Source organism: Rousettus aegyptiacus, unplaced genomic scaffold (genome assembly GCF_014176215.1).
Source record: "Rousettus aegyptiacus isolate mRouAeg1 unplaced genomic scaffold, mRouAeg1.p scaffold_m13_p_7, whole genome shotgun sequence".
Classification (NCBI taxonomy): Eukaryota; Metazoa; Chordata; class Mammalia; order Chiroptera; family Pteropodidae; genus Rousettus; species Rousettus aegyptiacus.
Window position 1 is genome coordinate 21,304,356 of NW_023416310.1, and position 18,650 is coordinate 21,323,005.

The 18,650-nt window shown below is 33.2% G+C and overlaps 1 protein-coding gene across 4 annotated transcripts in view; it reads right to left on the reverse strand.

Annotated features, from left to right (window-relative positions):
• Positions 1–18,650, reverse strand: part of STRN (striatin) — a 73,137-nt gene that overhangs the window by 43,694 nt on the left and 10,793 nt on the right. For 3 of the 4 annotated variants that reach the window (XM_016162512.2, XM_016162513.2, XM_016162514.2), the window contains exon 2: positions 4,338–4,441. In XM_016162512.2, coding sequence (XP_016017998.2) covers positions 4,338–4,441 — 104 coding nt within the window. Of the gene's footprint in view, positions 1–4,337; positions 4,445–18,650 lie in introns of those variants that run through there. The other variant, XM_016162515.2, reaches the window with a different exon arrangement.

Sequence of the window (18,650 nt, forward strand, 5' to 3'; positions counted from 1 at the left end):
TATTGAATTCTTATGACACGCCAGGTACTCTTTAGAAATAATCTGCAGCTTGTAGTCAGTTATAACAGGGAAGGCAAAGAGATGACTAAGAGACAGAAATGTAAGTAAATAACTATAGCACACTGTGGGGTAAGAGTTATATTACTTGTTACAGGAATTAATATAAAAGATCATCTAATTTTGTCAAAGGTGGCAGGAGACCTACCAAAAAGAAGGTAACACATGAGATTTTACCTAAACTCAAAACGCAAGTAGTTGCCCAGTCAGGTGAATGGAATTATATAGAGGGCATTCTTTTCAGAAGGAACATCTTAAATGTCCTCAAAGTGTAAAATCAAAAAAATACAAAGTGGGTCAAAAAACAGCTAACAGTGTGTGTGTGAGTTCGCATGTGTATGTATAAGACCAGAAAGGGGCCTCGATGTAAAAGATTTCACAAAGAACTATGAAATTAGCCAGATATTTTTGAACAGGTATATAACATCTGTGTGCTGGAAAATAAGTCCAATGGATGTGGAAGATGAATTAGAATATGGAAATATTAGAGATAAGGACAGTAGTGAAGATAAAATGAGGAAAAATAGAAGAAATGTTTCAGAATTATATTTTATGTAACATTTAAGGTTCTTCACTATTGATGTTACTGAATAAACCTTAGACTGTGTATTCTTGGAAAATTGTTTATCTGTAAATTTGCTCATTTTGTAAATTTAATTACACTTAACTAAGTAGACTGCTTCAATAAGTCCATTGCTAAGCGAGTAATCCTTCTGTAATGTTAAAGGTTCAATTTTATTTAATTTTAGATCTTCTTAAGTAGGACTATTTAGAAAACCTATAACACAGCAATTCAAACCATGTTCCCCACTTAGGTGTTTATAGATTAAATGACGAGATGTGTAGAATTTGCTCTAAAATAGATCAAGATAAAGTAAGACTGACAAAAACGTTCATGTTTATGGCTTGGTGGTGTACCTAAAAGATATCAAGTCACTCTACATTTATGCTTCAATTTTTTTTAATTGGCTTAAGGCTTATGGCATTAAAAAATAATTTCAGAATCAAGAGAATAAAATATTTTACAGTTCCGTAGTTTTTAAAAATTCCTTGCATTAATGCATTAGAAAAAAAATTTTCAAAGTAAAACAACAGAAATGGTTAAGAACACTAATCTACAAAATAAATGCTTTTTAAAAATTCCTTAATTTCCCACAATTCAACAGTGCCATTACATCAGGAATAATCTTAAATCATTCCATAAGCTTCAAAAGATAACAAAAAATCAGAGATTCTTTTCCAGGAGAATCCCATTAGTGTGGGGAAAAAAATAATATTAATCTTCCCTAGGAGCAGCCAGTTCTTTATCTCTTCTGTCCTCCAAAGTCAGCCTACTTGAAAAACATGCGACTTTTATCTGTCTCCACTTTATCTATCCTTCTCACCCCTCAATCCCGTGATCTGGTTTATGTTCCTATTACCTCACTAAAGCTATTCTGGCAAGGATACCAATGAGCTCCTAACTGGCGAATCCAAATGACTATTTCAGTATACACTTTATTTGGAGTTTGTCTGGCACCTGCGATTGTCAAACTCCCACCTTCTTTAGCTTGCTTCCAATATACTGCTCTCTCCTTCCTTCTCCAACCACTGTTTTGTTGGCTCTTCTTCCTCTGCCTTTTCTTCCAAACACTTCCATTTCCTACGGCTCCTGTGGTTCTCTTCTCCTCCCACAATTCTTGTTCTGCTTGTCTCAGCTATTTCTATAACTTTACTCACAATATTGATGATTCCCAAGTACACATCTCTAGTCATGTGTTGTCTACCACATTTTCTTTTTGACCCTTAATTCTTATCCTTAATTCACTTGTTAACTTCCAAAACTCACATTTCAAGCCAGAAACCTAGGAATCATTCTTGAATTATCTTTCTTCCTCATTCTCTATGCCCAATCATCTTCCAAACTGTATGAATTCTTTCTACTCAAAATGTTCCATGACTGATGTCTCCCCTAGTCCAGCAGCTATTATGTTATCATTCCTCATCCTAGACTATTATAATCTTCTTGCTTGTATTAACAGACCGTTCCAGTCCATCCTCCACACTGAGATCTGTATCATCTTTCTAAAATCTACTTCACGCTATTCCATGCTTAAAACCTTTCAAATGCATGATGACTAAAAACAATAAGTACTCTTAGACTAGGACCTGGACCAAGGGGAAAAAAAACTCAAGATCATTACTGGGACATCTGGTGGGGAAACAAATGCTATAAAGATCATCATTAGAACATATGAATACGGGCTATGTTAGATAATGGAACTATAGCAACATTAAATTTCCTTAATTCGACAATGAGCTGTAATTACACAAGGCAATGTTTTTGAACTTAGACTATATATACACGGAAGAATTTAGGGGAGAAGGAATATAATGTATAAGACAACTAAATAGCAAATGATTCAAGAAAAAACAATATGTTATAGTGTGTATGATAAAAGTAAAATGCCATCAACTGGTAAATCTGGGTAAATGGTATACAGTTCTTGCAACTTTTATTAGTTTGAGATTATTTTAAAATAAGTTTTGAAAATGTTCAATGTTCCCTATCATGTGTAAGATTAAAGTTTCAATTTCTAATTAAAGGCTCCATGATCTGGCTCTTGACCATATCAACCATTTTCATTTACCAAATCACAACAAATGTCCTACCTTCCATACACAGTTAATTACAAATTTCTGAAACACCTAACTACTTTATTCCATGTCAAACATATCTTCTCTATTTGCAGAACTTTACCTATCTGGCAAACACATTATATTTTATGCTGATGTTCAAGTCTCACCTCCCCTAATTACTCTCCTTTCTACTTTCATCTTCCAGACAGAAATAACCACTCCCTTCTTTGTGACCCCACAGTACCCTGTAAAGACTTCTCCCATAGCACCTATCAGATTGCACTGCAACTCTGTGGTTCCTAAGTCTGCTTCCAGTTACTCTAGGCCCTTAAGGACAAGAACTATGACTATGTTTATACTCAGCTCCAGCACAGTGCTGAAGTTGGATTTATAGATTACTGAATATGTTAAATGAAAAGGGACACACACATACATACACACAAACACACAACATTCTTGGTTACTGCAGGATTTGTATATTTCAATTCTGTCATAGGAGATAAGAAGATGTACTGGTAAACTGCACAGGCTTCAGCATCAGACAGATCTGAGGGATCTGAATCATGGCAACTCTACTTACTTAGTTTCTAAGCCTCAGAGCCTGGTATATAGTAGTTAATAGTTGCCATTTTAATGTTAATACTCTCTCTTATGCCTATAACTCAGCTTAAAATGTCAAATATTCCCAAGTTACTACTTTTAAAAGCATAGTTAATTTTGTGTTCCCCACCTCCCAATGCAGTTTTCAATCAACTTCTCAAGGAAAAGAACTGCCTGTTTTTCATTAAGACGTCAACCTATTTTCAATCTCTTGTGCCATTTAAAGACCCCACGTGAAGGAAAACACAAGTTCTAACAGTTTTGTCTATTTCTTGACATTCATAAATATCATCTGTTAAATGTTACTTTACAGTAGTTTTGCAAATAGCCCATTCATCGACTTCAAAATACTGAGAAAAGCATGTGATCATCAAAACTAAAACAAAATTGAGAATTTCAGTAACATCTATCAAGTACTCAAAACAAAGAACTTTCACACAGCTGACAAAAAAATCCAAAGACCATCTATTAAAGCAAATAAACTTAATTCATATGAAAACTTTCAAAATTCTCCTCTATGACCTATTATCCTTTACTTATGACCCAAGTTTAGTTACTTGAGTACCTCAGACACCAGCAAACAGAAAGGTAAAATTTGCTTCTGAAAGGATATAAATAGCTGATAGCAAAGAAACAAAACATCAAAAAAAGTCTATAAAAAGATTTTATAATCTGCCAGAACAATTTTTTTTCCAAGGAAAATACATCAAATTGAATAATATTGGATGATAGGAAAAGGGTTGTAAGCAGTATAGAAATTTCCTTTACAACCAAAAAATTATTTTACTTCCATAAAGAAATGAATATTAATAGTCCAAGCTGCATGTGTTTCTTAAGAAAGGACAAGGTAGGGAAAAATATTGCTAAAATTTTTTAATTGCATAAATCAGTTTACTGGTCATTATTATTAAACATTAATAATAAATTAAATTAACATATTACAGATGCTATTTCCTGAATTCAGAAGTATAAAGTATTAAAATTGGGGGATTTGTTTTAGGAATGACTGAAACATTATTCCAAAATTTAAGAGAACACTATTTTCTACCATACTGAATTACCTTTCCTGTTTCAGAGCATACTCCAACATTTTGATCCTCCTCACAAGATCCTTCTTCAAATTTTCTTGACCTTTCCTTTCCCCCTGAAGGAAGGCAATCTGGGCCTGAGTAGGGAAAAGAAAAACAAAACTCAGTTTAGACCAAATAAATTTTTTTAAAAAACTCAACTGAAGAAAGAACCTTTAGAAGGCAGGGTAACTAGATGCAAAATTTTTTCTTTACATATTTGTCACAAAGTAAGTACAGGGAAGGCATTGACTGGATTAAAAAAAAAAAAAAAGGCTTTTTTTTTTTTTTTAAAGGAAATCTATATGCATTTCACTTCTGACTAGGGAGGTTATAAGGTATAGTCCATATCATATAAAAGTCTATAATCTAAAACAATCTATAATCTAAATGGAGACATATGCAAAGTATACAGTATGAGTATATTCAAGTGTTTGTTTCCAAGGCATTGAGGGGTTTTCTCTTTTATACTGAGTGAAGTTGAAGAAAGAAGGAAAAGTGAAATCATGAGTTCTTATGACACACTTGCAGATAAGAGTTCTCAGAGCTTCACCATATATTTAAATTTGTAGTGGATTCCTTGTTGAAAGACTTTATCCTGGACCTCCCCTACAAACAATAAAAAGCTGCTTTTCTTCCACCCTCCTCCTGGAGATTTAATATGCAGGAAAAAAAAAAAGGGAAAGTTGGAAAAAGGTAAATTAAACATAATGGTCCTCTGTTGTTTCCTGGCTCCTCCCAAAAATTACCAAGGCGGTGGGGGGTGGGGAGACCTACATTTTATCATGAAACACCGTGAAAGGCTTTATCTTCAGTAAAACAGGGGTCTAGGAATGAGCTAGCAATGAGCTGCTCTCCAGAATAATTAAAAAGTTATTTAACACTAACTTGTTAAAGTAACTCCTAACACCACTAAGAATAGTGCAGGAGGCCTAGTTAAGGGCCATCAAAAATAACTATATTTCACTATTCCCACGTTTTCCTCTCCCATTTTTATTATATTAACCTAGACAACAATGTTATTTACATTTCTACAGTGCTTTCCATTTAAGTAAGCAAAAACTTACATATAATGGTGATCTTACCACATCCTTAAGGAATTGTAGAGATTGTCCAACTAAAGTTTAGGGAGCGAGCCATTAAACTTACTTCTATTTAGTTTGAATGATACTAATCTCTATTGATTCAGTACCAGAATGAACATAAAATCCAACTTAGCTTCTTATAACTGAGCTTCTTATAACTTTCAAGATGTCGGTAGTGGTGTTTTTGTTCTCATTTCAATGAGCTTTCAAATTTTTAATTGCAATTAAAAGGATTATCTTATTGAAATAATTTAAAAGTCTAAAAATAATTCAAATGTATACACAAAAGATATCAAATGCCTATAATGATCATAAACACTTACTAAAATTATATATTCTGCAATGAGATCATTTTATATAAGCATAATAATAATACATGCATTTAAAGTTGACGAAAATGAAAGTCTTGTCAAAAATATGTGACAGCCCAACTTGTTTGGCCAAACAATGCTCCGGCATAGAATTCTATACACTCTTCAAAATGGCTTTAATAAAGACAATCATCTACTCAATGTAAGCATACAATCAAAGTAATAATAAAATTATTTATCAATTCCTTCCTCTCCGTACCCTTTGGCTACTTTCCTATTTCTACCACCATCATCGGTCCCAGATGATTCTGAAACCTCAGCCTACAATACTCAACAGTCTTTACTGTGACTCATTCCCCAAGATACTAACTATCTCCTTATGCCCCCAGTACACTTGCTTCCTATCCTCCTATCAATTCACATCTTGGATAACTAAATACTTCATAAAAATAGAATGCCCGAAATTGTTGAAGAGAAAGATTACAAAGAAGATGAAGGTGCCCAGAAAAGGCAAACAAAAAGGAGTAATATCTATGATATTTGTCGATCACAGAACACTGTGTGCTACTTCGGCCAAAGATGCATAATTTAAAATCTATCACAGGGAAACACCAAGCAAATTCAAATTTTACATTAACTTTCTTGTAGTCTTCAAAAGTATCAGGTAATAAAAGTCAAAGAAAGACTGTTTCAGATTGAAAGATACTAAAAAGACATGAATAATGTATGATTCTGGGCTGAATCTGGCTATAAAAGGACTTTATTGGGACAACTGGCAAAACATGAATGGGGTCTGAAGATTAGATGGTAGTAATATATTAGTGTTAGCTTCCTGTTTTTGATGGCCCTATGTGGTTACATAGGACAGTACTTGTTTTAGGAAATAAACCCTAACGTAGTTGGTAGGAGACAACAGGCCATCAGGTTGGCTGGCAACTTGCCCTTTTAAATGGTTTCGGAAAAAAGATTCTTTGTGCTCCTCTTGAAACTCTTCTGTCAATACACAATTTTTCAAAAATTTGAAACAAACACTATGCCAACTTCCTTAATGTGATAAGATACAAACAGTATAATTTAAAACCAGCATTTTACATAATGAAGAGACCATAGAAGTGCTGACAATCGAAAAAAAAAAAAAAAACAAGAAAAACAAGAATGTTTATTTTTATACCACAAATATTTAACATTGTTCTGGAGGTGGTGGCCAATATCATTAGTTACGAAAAAAACAAGTTTAAAAATAGAAAAGAGGAAATAAAATTACTATTTGCAAATGACAGGAGTGGATACTTGGAAAGTCCAAAAAAACAACCTATAAACTATTATAAAAAATAAAGGAGTTTTAGTAAAGTAGCTGCATATAAAAATAATAAATTGAAACACACAGGCATCTATAAAAGCAACCAGTTGGGTAATATAATGAAAGAAAATGCTCCCATTTATAATAACAAAAATGATTAGAATAAACCTTATAAGAAAAATATAAAAGCTAAATGGCACTAAGGAGCGCAAAAATTGACTGGAACAAATGAGAAGCAAAATGGTGCTCTTAAAAAGAATACTGCATTACATATGATTTCATGTCTCCCTAAATTAATCTTTAAAATTATGCAAGCCAATTAAAATACCAACAGGGTGTTTTTAAAACGCTTCATACAGACGATGATTCTAAAGTACATATAGAAAATTAAATAAGCAAGAATAAACAAAGCACTTAAAAGCTCTAAAATATTTTAAAACATATTACAATTCTATAGTCACTTAAAAAGTGGTACCGATGCTTGAACAGATAGAGATGTGGTAAAGACAATCCAAAAACAAACGCAAATATATAGAGAATTTATTAAACGCTAAAGATGACACTGAATGCATATCACAGGGGACAATGTAAATTATTCAATAAATGTTGATAGGCAGCCATCTGGAAAATATTTCTTGCATCAAAACAAATGCCAAATAGATCAGAAAACTGTAAAGGAATCCCAACGCATTAGAAGAAAGGGTAGAGTTTGTTTTTGTTTTAATAACCTCAGGGTTAAGAATGCCTTTCTAAGACAACCCAAAGCCATAAAAGACTAATAAATTTCACCTCAAAAAATAAAATATTTATGTATGTCAATAAAAAGGTTGCTGAAAAACTATCATGAGAAATAAGAGAATTCTTTTTTAACAAATGTCAATAGGGAAACGGATATATCACAAATCACAAGAGTTTTCTTAATACATTAAGAGCACCTACAAATCAATAAGAAAAAGATAATGAACGAAGGACATACTGATAGAAGGAAATACAAAAAGATCAAACATATTAAAAAGATGTTCAATGTCACATGTAAGAGGAATGCCAATTAAAAGTAAAATCAGATTTCTCCTCCATTAGTTCAATAAAGTTCAATAATTTAATAATACAATAGGGTGGGGGAAAAGTGTTTGTATTTTGGCTGTGGTGACATAAATTGGTTTTATCACTATATTGGATAATTTGGCAATATCTATCAACTTTGTAAATGCATAACTCTTTACACAACAATTCTAATTCTAGATTGTTATCCTTCAAACATATTTACACATGTATAAAATGATATATCAAAAAAATACAGGCAAGAATGTATGTATAATTCAAATGACCATATATAAGGAAACAGTTAAATCACGAATACAACTGGAAGAAAATAGGTCCTGAACTAAGATTATAAAAATAAAGGAAGAGTTAATATCTTAATTTTTTCCCCTCTGGAAAAATCTACTCAGAAAGTTAGAAACAAAAGGTCTTAAAACACATTCTTATAAAAGGAAGCTAATTCCTTCTGTAAAAACAACCTGAATCTAAAATGTGATAATTGGTATAAATCCTTTACCCTCTCAAAATAAATATTAAATACCAAGTAAAGATTCTTCTAATCTGGCAAGATAGTACTGTCTGAACTGGATTATTTAATTGAAAAGGCAAGAGGAAGGAGAGAGACAGAAGGGAGGATTAAAGGAAGAATGGGAGGGAAAGAAGAAAAAAGGAAAATAGAAGGAAAGTGGGATACAGCTATACAAAGGATTACTATGCAGTTGGTATAGAGGTGCAGCTGTAAATATACTGATATAGAATGATATACAGGACAGATTAAATTAAAAAAAAAAAAGTTAAGACCCAAATACTGTATGCAGTTTGAAACCATTTGGTTTTCTTAAAAAAAAAAAAAAAGGTAAATATATCATTAGGCTTCTACATGTAGATAATATCTCTGGAATGATTTACTAGTAGGTAGTTACTGTGAACTTCTCTAAAGAAAGTAACTGAGTGGCTGGGAGAGAGAAGGATAGGTACGAGTTAAACCTACATTTAAATGTATACATTCCCTCCCCACTTAGACCCTTTGAATGCTGTACCCCAAGTATGTTACTATGCATAAAGTCTCTTAATTGACAAATTTTAAGACTATTACAGCCAAACAAAATTCGTTCACCAGCTTTGGTTCCACAAGCCACCAGTTTATAGACTGTCTTAGATATTTCGATTCAAATTCATTATTATTATAAAGGAGAAAAAAGAAGCACCAAGAGATTAAAGGGGAATAGCATTCTTACAAATGAATGTGACGGTGCAAGACCATGAATGAATCAGCACTTAAAAAACTCAAGGAGCACACCCAATGTAGTGGGGGTATTAGCAACAAGGAAACGACAAAGAATGCATGGTCTAAAAGCCCCTTAAAATTTCTTCCTGCACATCTATAAGGGATGTAGGGATACAGTATATCACACTACAACATAATTCCTTCTGAAATAAGAGAGACAGACCTCTAGTTAGAGAGTAAATATATTCCTAGTCTTCAATATTGTTCAATAATATGGAATAACGATGAATTCAGCTATTTACTTTTTTATTTTATAGGTATACTTCTCCATGTACCATTAAGCTACAATTTGAATACTTTTTTAGAAATCTTGCCTCTGCTTGCACTGTCACCTCGACATTCTCTCATACAGTAAATTCTGCTGAACTTTTCAGATTTTCAGGAAAAGTGAGATTAAAACGAGCAATAGAAATCTATTATTATTATTATTATTTATCCCTACAGCACCTGGTCTTCCTAGGTGGTCCCCCCATCCAAGTACTAACCAGGCCCGACTCTGCTTAGCTTCTGAGATCAGACATCAGGCTCATTCACGGTGGCATGGCTGTAGACCATGGACTGTAGATCCCCTGGGGTGTGAACCCAGGACCTTCTGTGAGTAAAGCAAACGTGCCAACCACTACACTATGGAACCACGTCCCAATAGAAATCTTAACCAAAAAAATGCAATTCGATCTGATCAGACAGTTAAGGTATGGAAATAACTTTAAAGAGTTACAAATAAAATAATATTTTTTAAAATTATAAGCCATCACTCTTCCATGTATCCGCACAAATAAACCTAATAGTAACGGCACACATTTTTAAAAAAGAAAATTTTATCTTCAAGAAAAATAAAACTTCTATGATGCCTTTTAAGTTTTTTATATTATAGATCTAAAATGAGGCCTTCTATTTCCTAACCATTAGAAATAAAAAAGATAAAAACAAATATGGATATTTTATTAAGTCTATATGGTAAAGAGGAAATTCATTTCTGTATTATTTTCAATTCTAATTTGTGAAAAGGATATATAAGGAATATAAACCTCCTACATGTAAGCAGGTTTATCTACATCCACAGGGATATTTAATAAACAATTAAATTATTTTAAATGTACTATTTAATTTATTGAAACCACTTAAACTATCCTGCACTCTAAAATTAAAAAGGGTTAAAATTCAAAACTGAAATCACTGAAAGGTATATTCGAAATGAAAAATATGGAAAATACTAGTTTAGGTTGGATACTTTTCAGTTGTTTCTTGGTCATCCACTATGGGAAAAAAAGAACGCTCACTTTTACAAAAACTTAAAGTATGAGAAAACTGGATTATTTTAACGGGTCTCACTCTCAAAAACAAGAGAAATACTTGAAAAGTCAATAACTTCTGGTATAGAACACAATGAAGTTTCGATAATTTTATATCTTAGTGTCTTCTATAAACTACACTTATGCCCTCTGCAAAGTTTGGGATTATTCTCTTAAATGTAGGCTGCTAGTTGGTCTTCTCTAGCATATCATCATTGCCTCTAGTGAGCCCTCACTCTTAAAGACAGCGTCAGGACTTGGTGACATCAAACTTTAGCATCGGAATCACCTAGAGGACTTGTTAAAACACTGATTTCTTGGGCCAGGCCCACCCTCAGTTTCTAATTCAACAGGTCTAGAGTGGGGCCTGAGAATGTACATTTCTAGTGTGTACAAGGGTAATGCAATGCTGGGCTGTGAGGCAACACTTGAACCACTTACATCACCTGTGACATATTAGAAGGCCAAAATTAAAGCAAATAGGCTGATAAAGAGCAAGGTACAGAAATGTCCCAGAATCCCAGCTCTTTACTCCACAGAAGTATGAAACCTTACATAGGCACTCAAGCTGGCAAACAAGTACACACTAGCTTTTGGATATTCTCTGAAATTCCTTATTTATGACTGTGTTTTTAGCTATATTCTGATAAGAAAATAAAATCGACCATTTTTCATTCAATTCAATCATGTCTTTGGGGAATACCTACTACCCATACGGTCCAAACTGCCTTAAGGGAACACACAGGAAAGACAAATAAAACCAAGTTCCTACTTGCAATACACCTCCAATTTAGTTAGGGTGCAGGACCAGAACACATACATAAACAAAAAAACTAACACAAAACAGTGGGGTATCCTAATAAATGAGGCTTTGAGTCACAGATGTCAAATATTCACATTTATTCATTTAACAATATTAACTGGGCACCTACTTTGTACCAGGCAAAGTTACTGACAGGAGGGCTCAAGTAGTGACAAAACATAAAACAGCTCACGGTCAAGTGGATAAAACATGTATGCTGAATAAAACGTATGTGGACCAGTAGCATATTTATGTAACTTGAACTAGAAACACAGTTACAGTCAAAAGTGATAAAAATAAACACGAATAAAACATAACAGGATGCCTATTTAATTCTCGAGTCAAGTACAGAACTGATGTTCAACTCAAAACTTTAATTTTAATCCAGTATTAATGCCACATTTAGCTTTATCTTTTAACAAACTAGTGCGTTTCCTAAAATTTTTCTCATATTTATCGAACGTTCCTTTCAATCATAAATTTTACTTTATTTATTCAATCATTTTCGAAATATAAATTTCCAACAGTTCCTTCCTATACATCCTTTCTCAAGAGACTTAATACCACTTAAAAGGCAAATTAAAAAAAAAAATGAAGGATTTAAGAAAGAAGAGTTCTAACAATGGATACAAGCAAAAGAAAGTTCTAGGATAAGATCTGGCTCACAGGCCTAAATAGCAAGTAGCCAATATTAGAGCTAGACAGGAAACTCTAAGAATAAGCTCAATAGTTCAAAAAAAGAGACAGGGGCCTGAGAAATTATTTGGTAAGTTTCACCACATATAAATTTGTTTTTAAAGGCTACTGGAGTATGTGGGGAAAAAGCAGAACAATGTTCAAAGAAAATTAAATCATGAAAAAATGAGGTAATTATCACCTCCTGGAAAACCAAAGATTTTCAATTATAGTATACTATTATACTATAGTAAACAATTATAGTATACTATTGGGCTGGCTCAGAAGTGGATCTTATTTACATATATTTACATAATAATATAAACATTAGTTTTAAACATTTTGATATAACTAGGGGATAGGAAGCAGAGCAGAGAAGTAAACGGGGATGACATAGCTAAACCTTCATCTACCATACATGAAGTTAGTAGACAGTATTTAAAACTGACAAAGAGGGAGTAGTGTACGAATATTGTTTTGAAATATAAATAAATAACAGAAAAGGCAATTAAGAGCTTTTAAAAATGGCTGATTCTGAGGAGTTATACTTAGAGGCAAGGAATGACACATCAGGGAACAACTATCTTTAATCATAGCCTTTTGGTACTATTTACCTTTAACTATGTGCCTGTATTGCTTTGACCAAAATAAAAATTAAAAATATCTATTCAACAATTTATCAACTATCAATACAGCTTGGTACTGAATGGCTGGGTCCATCTGAAGTAATTAGTAGACTATGAGCTTCTTTAAAATATAATCTGTGCCTTAATTACCTTTGGATCCTAGTGTATAGCAAAGTTTCTGGCACAAAATCACTATTTAGTGAGCTGTTAATAAACAAAATAAAAGTGAACGGAATAGAGATTTCAATAAGTGATTCAAACTATTCTACTAAGTAAAAATATGTTAAGCCAGAAGTAATACAATATCAGGGAAAGACCACAATTTAATACTTGTTAGGACCAAAAAGAAATCGTTTTGAAAGGAAATAACTTAGTCATTCATATATACCAATATACTGCAGTAAAACTCATCCATTCATTTCTTGAGTGCTTACTGTGTAACAAAACTATGCTAAGCACTGGGAGAACAGCCCTTCCACAGACACGGTCTATTTTTTTCAGAGAGCTTATAAGCTACATAAAATACCATTTTTTGTTTAAAAAGGGTGGGGGGGCAGTACTTCTTTTTACATTCTTACAGAAATAGCATAAGCCGTTGGTTCCGGAAATGATTATAATCAAGTTAAAATACTTGTAGTAAAAAAAAAGTATTCAAACACGAGACGTTTTACATAATTATCTATGTTAGGTGTGCTCCAAAGGCAAAATAACAGAATAGAAAATATAAACAGGAGAACTAAAAATAAATAAATAAAAGGCTTACCTTTAAAAGAAGGTCAATACAATAATCTTATTCTACTTAAAAAAATGAGACTGATGAAGACCCATGATACCATATAGATGATAAATCATTGTATGGAAAACTAGAGTCTAATTAGTAACAAAAAATACAAATTATCACAGTTTTAAATATTAACAATGTGAAGACAGGTGAGAACTCTTATACTCTTCTTGGTACTTCACATGAGTTAGAATTTTTTTTTTTTTTAAGTTTTAAAAAAGGAAGTTCTACATCATGTTTATACCTGGCAAATTTAAAAGGTAAATTAAAATGAAAAAAATCCGATGTTCACAGATGAATCACTGATATATCTTTATATGGCTGGTGGCATATAAAGATAGTTGATTATTCTTTTCAGAAGGGGGCTGACAAAGCTATACACATACCCTATTAACATCCGGTATTTTGCTTTTGGAAATACAAACCAGCCCTTTCCTCCACACTAACCCCCAACCCCATCAAGAAAAGTATACGAAGCTGTTCAGATACACTCTATTTCTGCTTCTATTTTTATCATTTGAATTATTTCCTCTTATTTCCCTTTCAACCAATTTCTCTACATAGATGGAATCATGGTACCAAATTTTATAGGTTACTTTTTGTTATGCAAACATTTTTCTGTATTACTGTTTTTATAATCATCATTTCATTGGGTTTATTGTAGATCCTGAAGTAAATTTATCAAAACTTATTTAACCATTGTAGTAGATCTTGTGGATTGGCTACTCAAAATATACATTTCCAACCCCTTCAATCTTGTAACTTTCCACTATAGAATCTGGAAAGCCAAATACTTACTGTCTTAGAGTGTTTTGTGGCCAGACATGGCTAAGTAATCAGTGAAATATATATGATGTCTGCTGGGGATAGGGAGAAGGTACTTCCGGGAAATTTTATCATTCACTGGTAAAGGAGACTCATTCCCCCAACCCCACAAAATGCACACCTTTTTGAAGCTTTTCACTGAGGTTCTGACATCTGTAATTACAGTTGGTAGTCCCCGCTTATCCATGATTTTGCTTTCCACAGTTTCAGTTACCCACAGTTAGCTGCAGCCCGAAAAATATTAAAAGAAAAATTCCAGAAACAATTCTTAAGTTTTAAATTGCATGCTATTCTCAGCAGCCTGATTAAATCTCATGTTTTCCCACTTGGGATATGAATTATCCCTTTATCCCAGGTATTGATGCTATATAAGTTTCCCGTACATTGGTTACTCAGTATGCCATCTCAGTTCTCAGATTGGCTGTCGTGGTATTGCAGTGCTTGTGTTCAAATAACTCTTATTTTACTAAATAATGGCCCCAAAGCATAAGAGTAGTGATACTGGCAATTCGGACATACCAGAGAGAGGCCATGAATGAATGAATGAATGAATATATATATATATATATATATATTAAAAAAATACATATGTAGAGTTCAGTACTATCAGCAGTTTCAGGCACCCACAGAGGAACTTGGATATGTCCCCTCTGAATAAGGGGGGGGGGGAGACTACTGTATAGCAATCTTGTAATTATAATGTAACAAGAAGGAAAACAATAAGCCAGCACACACTGGAGGTAAAGGATGACAGAGAGTAGAAAAAGCCTAGATTCTTTATGTCATCATTAAGCAACTGCACCAGCTTAAGTGAGAAAGACTATCCATCACCAGAATTTTGAGAAAGATGACCTTTGTTATGTCACTATTAACAGGATTTACTTACAGCCAAAAGCATTCCTAAGTGATACTCATTTCACCACATTTTGACATTTAAATTACAAAATTAATTGTCGATGATGTTCTTCATGAATGTAGACTTATAAAACAATTTTTTTTTTAATTTCTCTGGGATGGATGGCAACAAGTAGGATTACTAAGTGAAAGTATAATTATGTTTCCAGATAGATACTGACCAACTGACAATACCACAAACAATGCATGAAAGTAAAGTTTTAGCACATTTTCCCTACCATTGGGTGTTATCGCTGATTTTTTAAAATTCACAGGTCAAAAAGGGTACCTCACTGTTTTAATGTGTATATCTTTGATGATAATTACTGACTACTTTGCCATATGTTAACTATTGTCCTCTTCTGAGCCCTCTGCTAGACGAGGCCCAATCTCTGGACTTCTGGATCCATCTTTGCCCAATTTTAGCAAGAATCTTACTAAGTCAGTTTAGCAAAAATCCCCTACCTTCAACATCTGATCACCCTCAATATCTGATTAAATTTCTCATCACCCACCACCCCCCAAGTGATGTGTAATTACTCTGGCCTGCCTTCAGCAAGAATCCTGTCAATTAACTTCCCCTTAGTAACTTCCACCCACCAAACTGCCATCCTGGCTCCTGGGCTATAAATCTGTTTTCCCGTTGTATTCAGAATTGAGCCCAGTTCCACAATGAGGTCTTCCCCCTCTCTCCCTGCCCGCCACCGCCCCCCCCCCCCCCGCCACCATTGTAACAGTTTCTGATTAAAATATGCTTTTACCACTTTAAGCACTGTTCAGCTCTGGTTTTCCTTTATACTGCTGAATGTTAAAATCTGAGTTTCTAAAAATAAATTTAAGTTTAACTAAGGACTAGAACTGTTTATTTTTTATAGGAAATTTGGTGGTTTCTAGTGATTCAGCTCTAAATCTCATTCATGGTATAGCAAACACACACAAAAAAATCTCTAAATACAAACAGATTCCTTAAGTGGGAAGTTTTATTAAAATATACTTTTATAATAACTATCTTTCAACTATAACTCATTTCGTGATAAAATATTAGGTCAAAATGTCAAAGTAACTGTTTTTATTCAAACAATCTGAAAATAAAAAAGAATGTAAAGTAGAGAAAACAGGACTTCTTGGACACATAAAAAATACTTGAGATAAATTAAATCATTTCAGCCTTGATGTATATTCAATCTTAAAGATCAATAAATTACTACTTTCATTTTTTAAAAAGCCAGTGAACATAATCTAATTTTCTTGATAACTCAGGACCATAACTATATACGTCAATTACTGAAATGTAGAAAAATTCAATGTCCTTTGATTTGATGTAGGAGTTGGGATATTCCTACTCCTGGTTCTCTCACTAATCCATGTGACCTTATTAAAGTTACTTAACTTTTCTGAGCCTCGGTTCTCTCAAAAAGACTTTAACATTATACAGAACTAAAGATGACATGTGGAAAGTAGAACTGAATAAGTACTGATCCCAAGATAATAAGAATTTTTTTTAAAAAAGATTTCTATTTGTTTTCATTTTATTTGCATCCCTTTTGTGGGAGATTATTAGTATACAGTTGAATTAATATTTTCCAAGGCAGTATTACTTTGGCTAATTTTTAAAAATTTATTACTAAATCTAAGATAGCCACCATTCAAAAGATATAGTCTTCCTACAGAATAATCATCCTTTTGTCTCTGTAGTGATTTTTTTTTTTTTTTTTGCATTATTAATCCAGGGGCTCTTTTTCACAAATGTGAACTCAATTTTAATACCAGCGTTATTAGCACATACGGTGATAGGTGCTAGAAACAGAGGAAGTTACTACAGCTCCATGAGACAGGGCTGTCCATGCTATTTATTGGTATATCCTCATTGCTCAGAACGGTCATTTATATGCAGCAGATGCCCAATAAATATTTGTTAAATTAATTGAACAGATCCATAAAAAGCAACTAAACAGAATGACGTAGCAGACCCTAAGTGCCAAATGACAAAGCAAGTACTAAAAAGGGAACAATCACTAAAAACTGAGAGTACCAAAAACTCTTCATGTTGAAAATGGGACTTAAGCAAAATCTAAATAAAGATTATATAGAAGTCTAAAGGAATAATACAAACTACAAGGTAATAAAAGGACATTCCCGATTGACAAACCCTTTTGAACAATAATTTAAAAAAAAAAAAAAAAAAGGATGTGGCTCATGTGTAAAGTGAGATTGCACTATTTTGGTTCAGAAAGAGTACTCTAATAGGGAGGAAATACAAAGAGCCGAATTGTGGAGAGATTTGCAATCTACTATGGTTAAAAATAAAAACTAAAAGAGAATGTCTTGAACAAATCAATATTTTTAGAAGCTTGAGAGGCAGTACTGCGTTGAATACCTTAACAAAGGGAGAGACCAGAGGTAAAAAATTAGGAAGGCTCCTACTGCAATCAACCAGATATGACATGATGAGAGTCTGGACCAGGGTAACAGTAGGAATTAAATGATTTAAAAAATGGATTTAAAACATTACACAGAGTTTACAATATCAGGTGCATGGGTGGGAGAGGAAGAGCAACAGAGTAAAATGTTCAGTGAAAGCTGAATCTAGGTTTCTAGAAAAGGTAAACAAGGGGCTGGGTAAGAGAAGAAAGGACAATTTGGTCTGGGAAAAGAATTTTGAAAGGATGATTGAGTTTCAAGTAAAGACATTAGCAAGAAATTCAACAAGTAGAATTTTAACTGTGGAAAGTATTAGGACCACCTAGAGATATAGTTTTATGAAGCATCTAAACAAAAGAATTCAACTGGAGTGGGAGGACTTAAGTCAGAGTAACCAGTGGAAGGAAAAAAAAAAAGTATTATCTGATGAACAATTACCTGAATAAGGACTAGAAGCAAGATCACAAGAGACTGAGAAATGAGTAACCCAAAAATGAGAAAGAGAACAAAGAAACAGAAAGATGAGACTACTAAAAAACTGAAGGTGTAGTCTGTACAGAGAAATGAAAGAGAATAAGGGAGAGGATGCCTGTGCTAATGAATAAGAGAGCTGAGAAGGGATTTATTTTATTGTTATGATTGGTTGGTCCGTTTTTAAATAGAGAAAATTAAAATGGCATTGCCAAAGTGGCTATCACCATTGGCATAATGGACTCAGGTCCTGAAGTTAAGAATCATTACTTGATTATAAGCTTCATGTGAGCTAAAACTGTATCTTCCTGTTTTTTCACTGTATCTCCAGTGTACAAGAATGCCAGGTACTCAGTAAGTACCGAATGTCCTGACTAAAAGTCTTGCAAGCAAAAGCACAATTAAAAAAAAATTCTCGATAATATATTTTCTATGAGATTTTGGCAACTTTGATGTCTCCTTATTTTAGTGTTTGTGCTTATTCTAAGTTGGCTA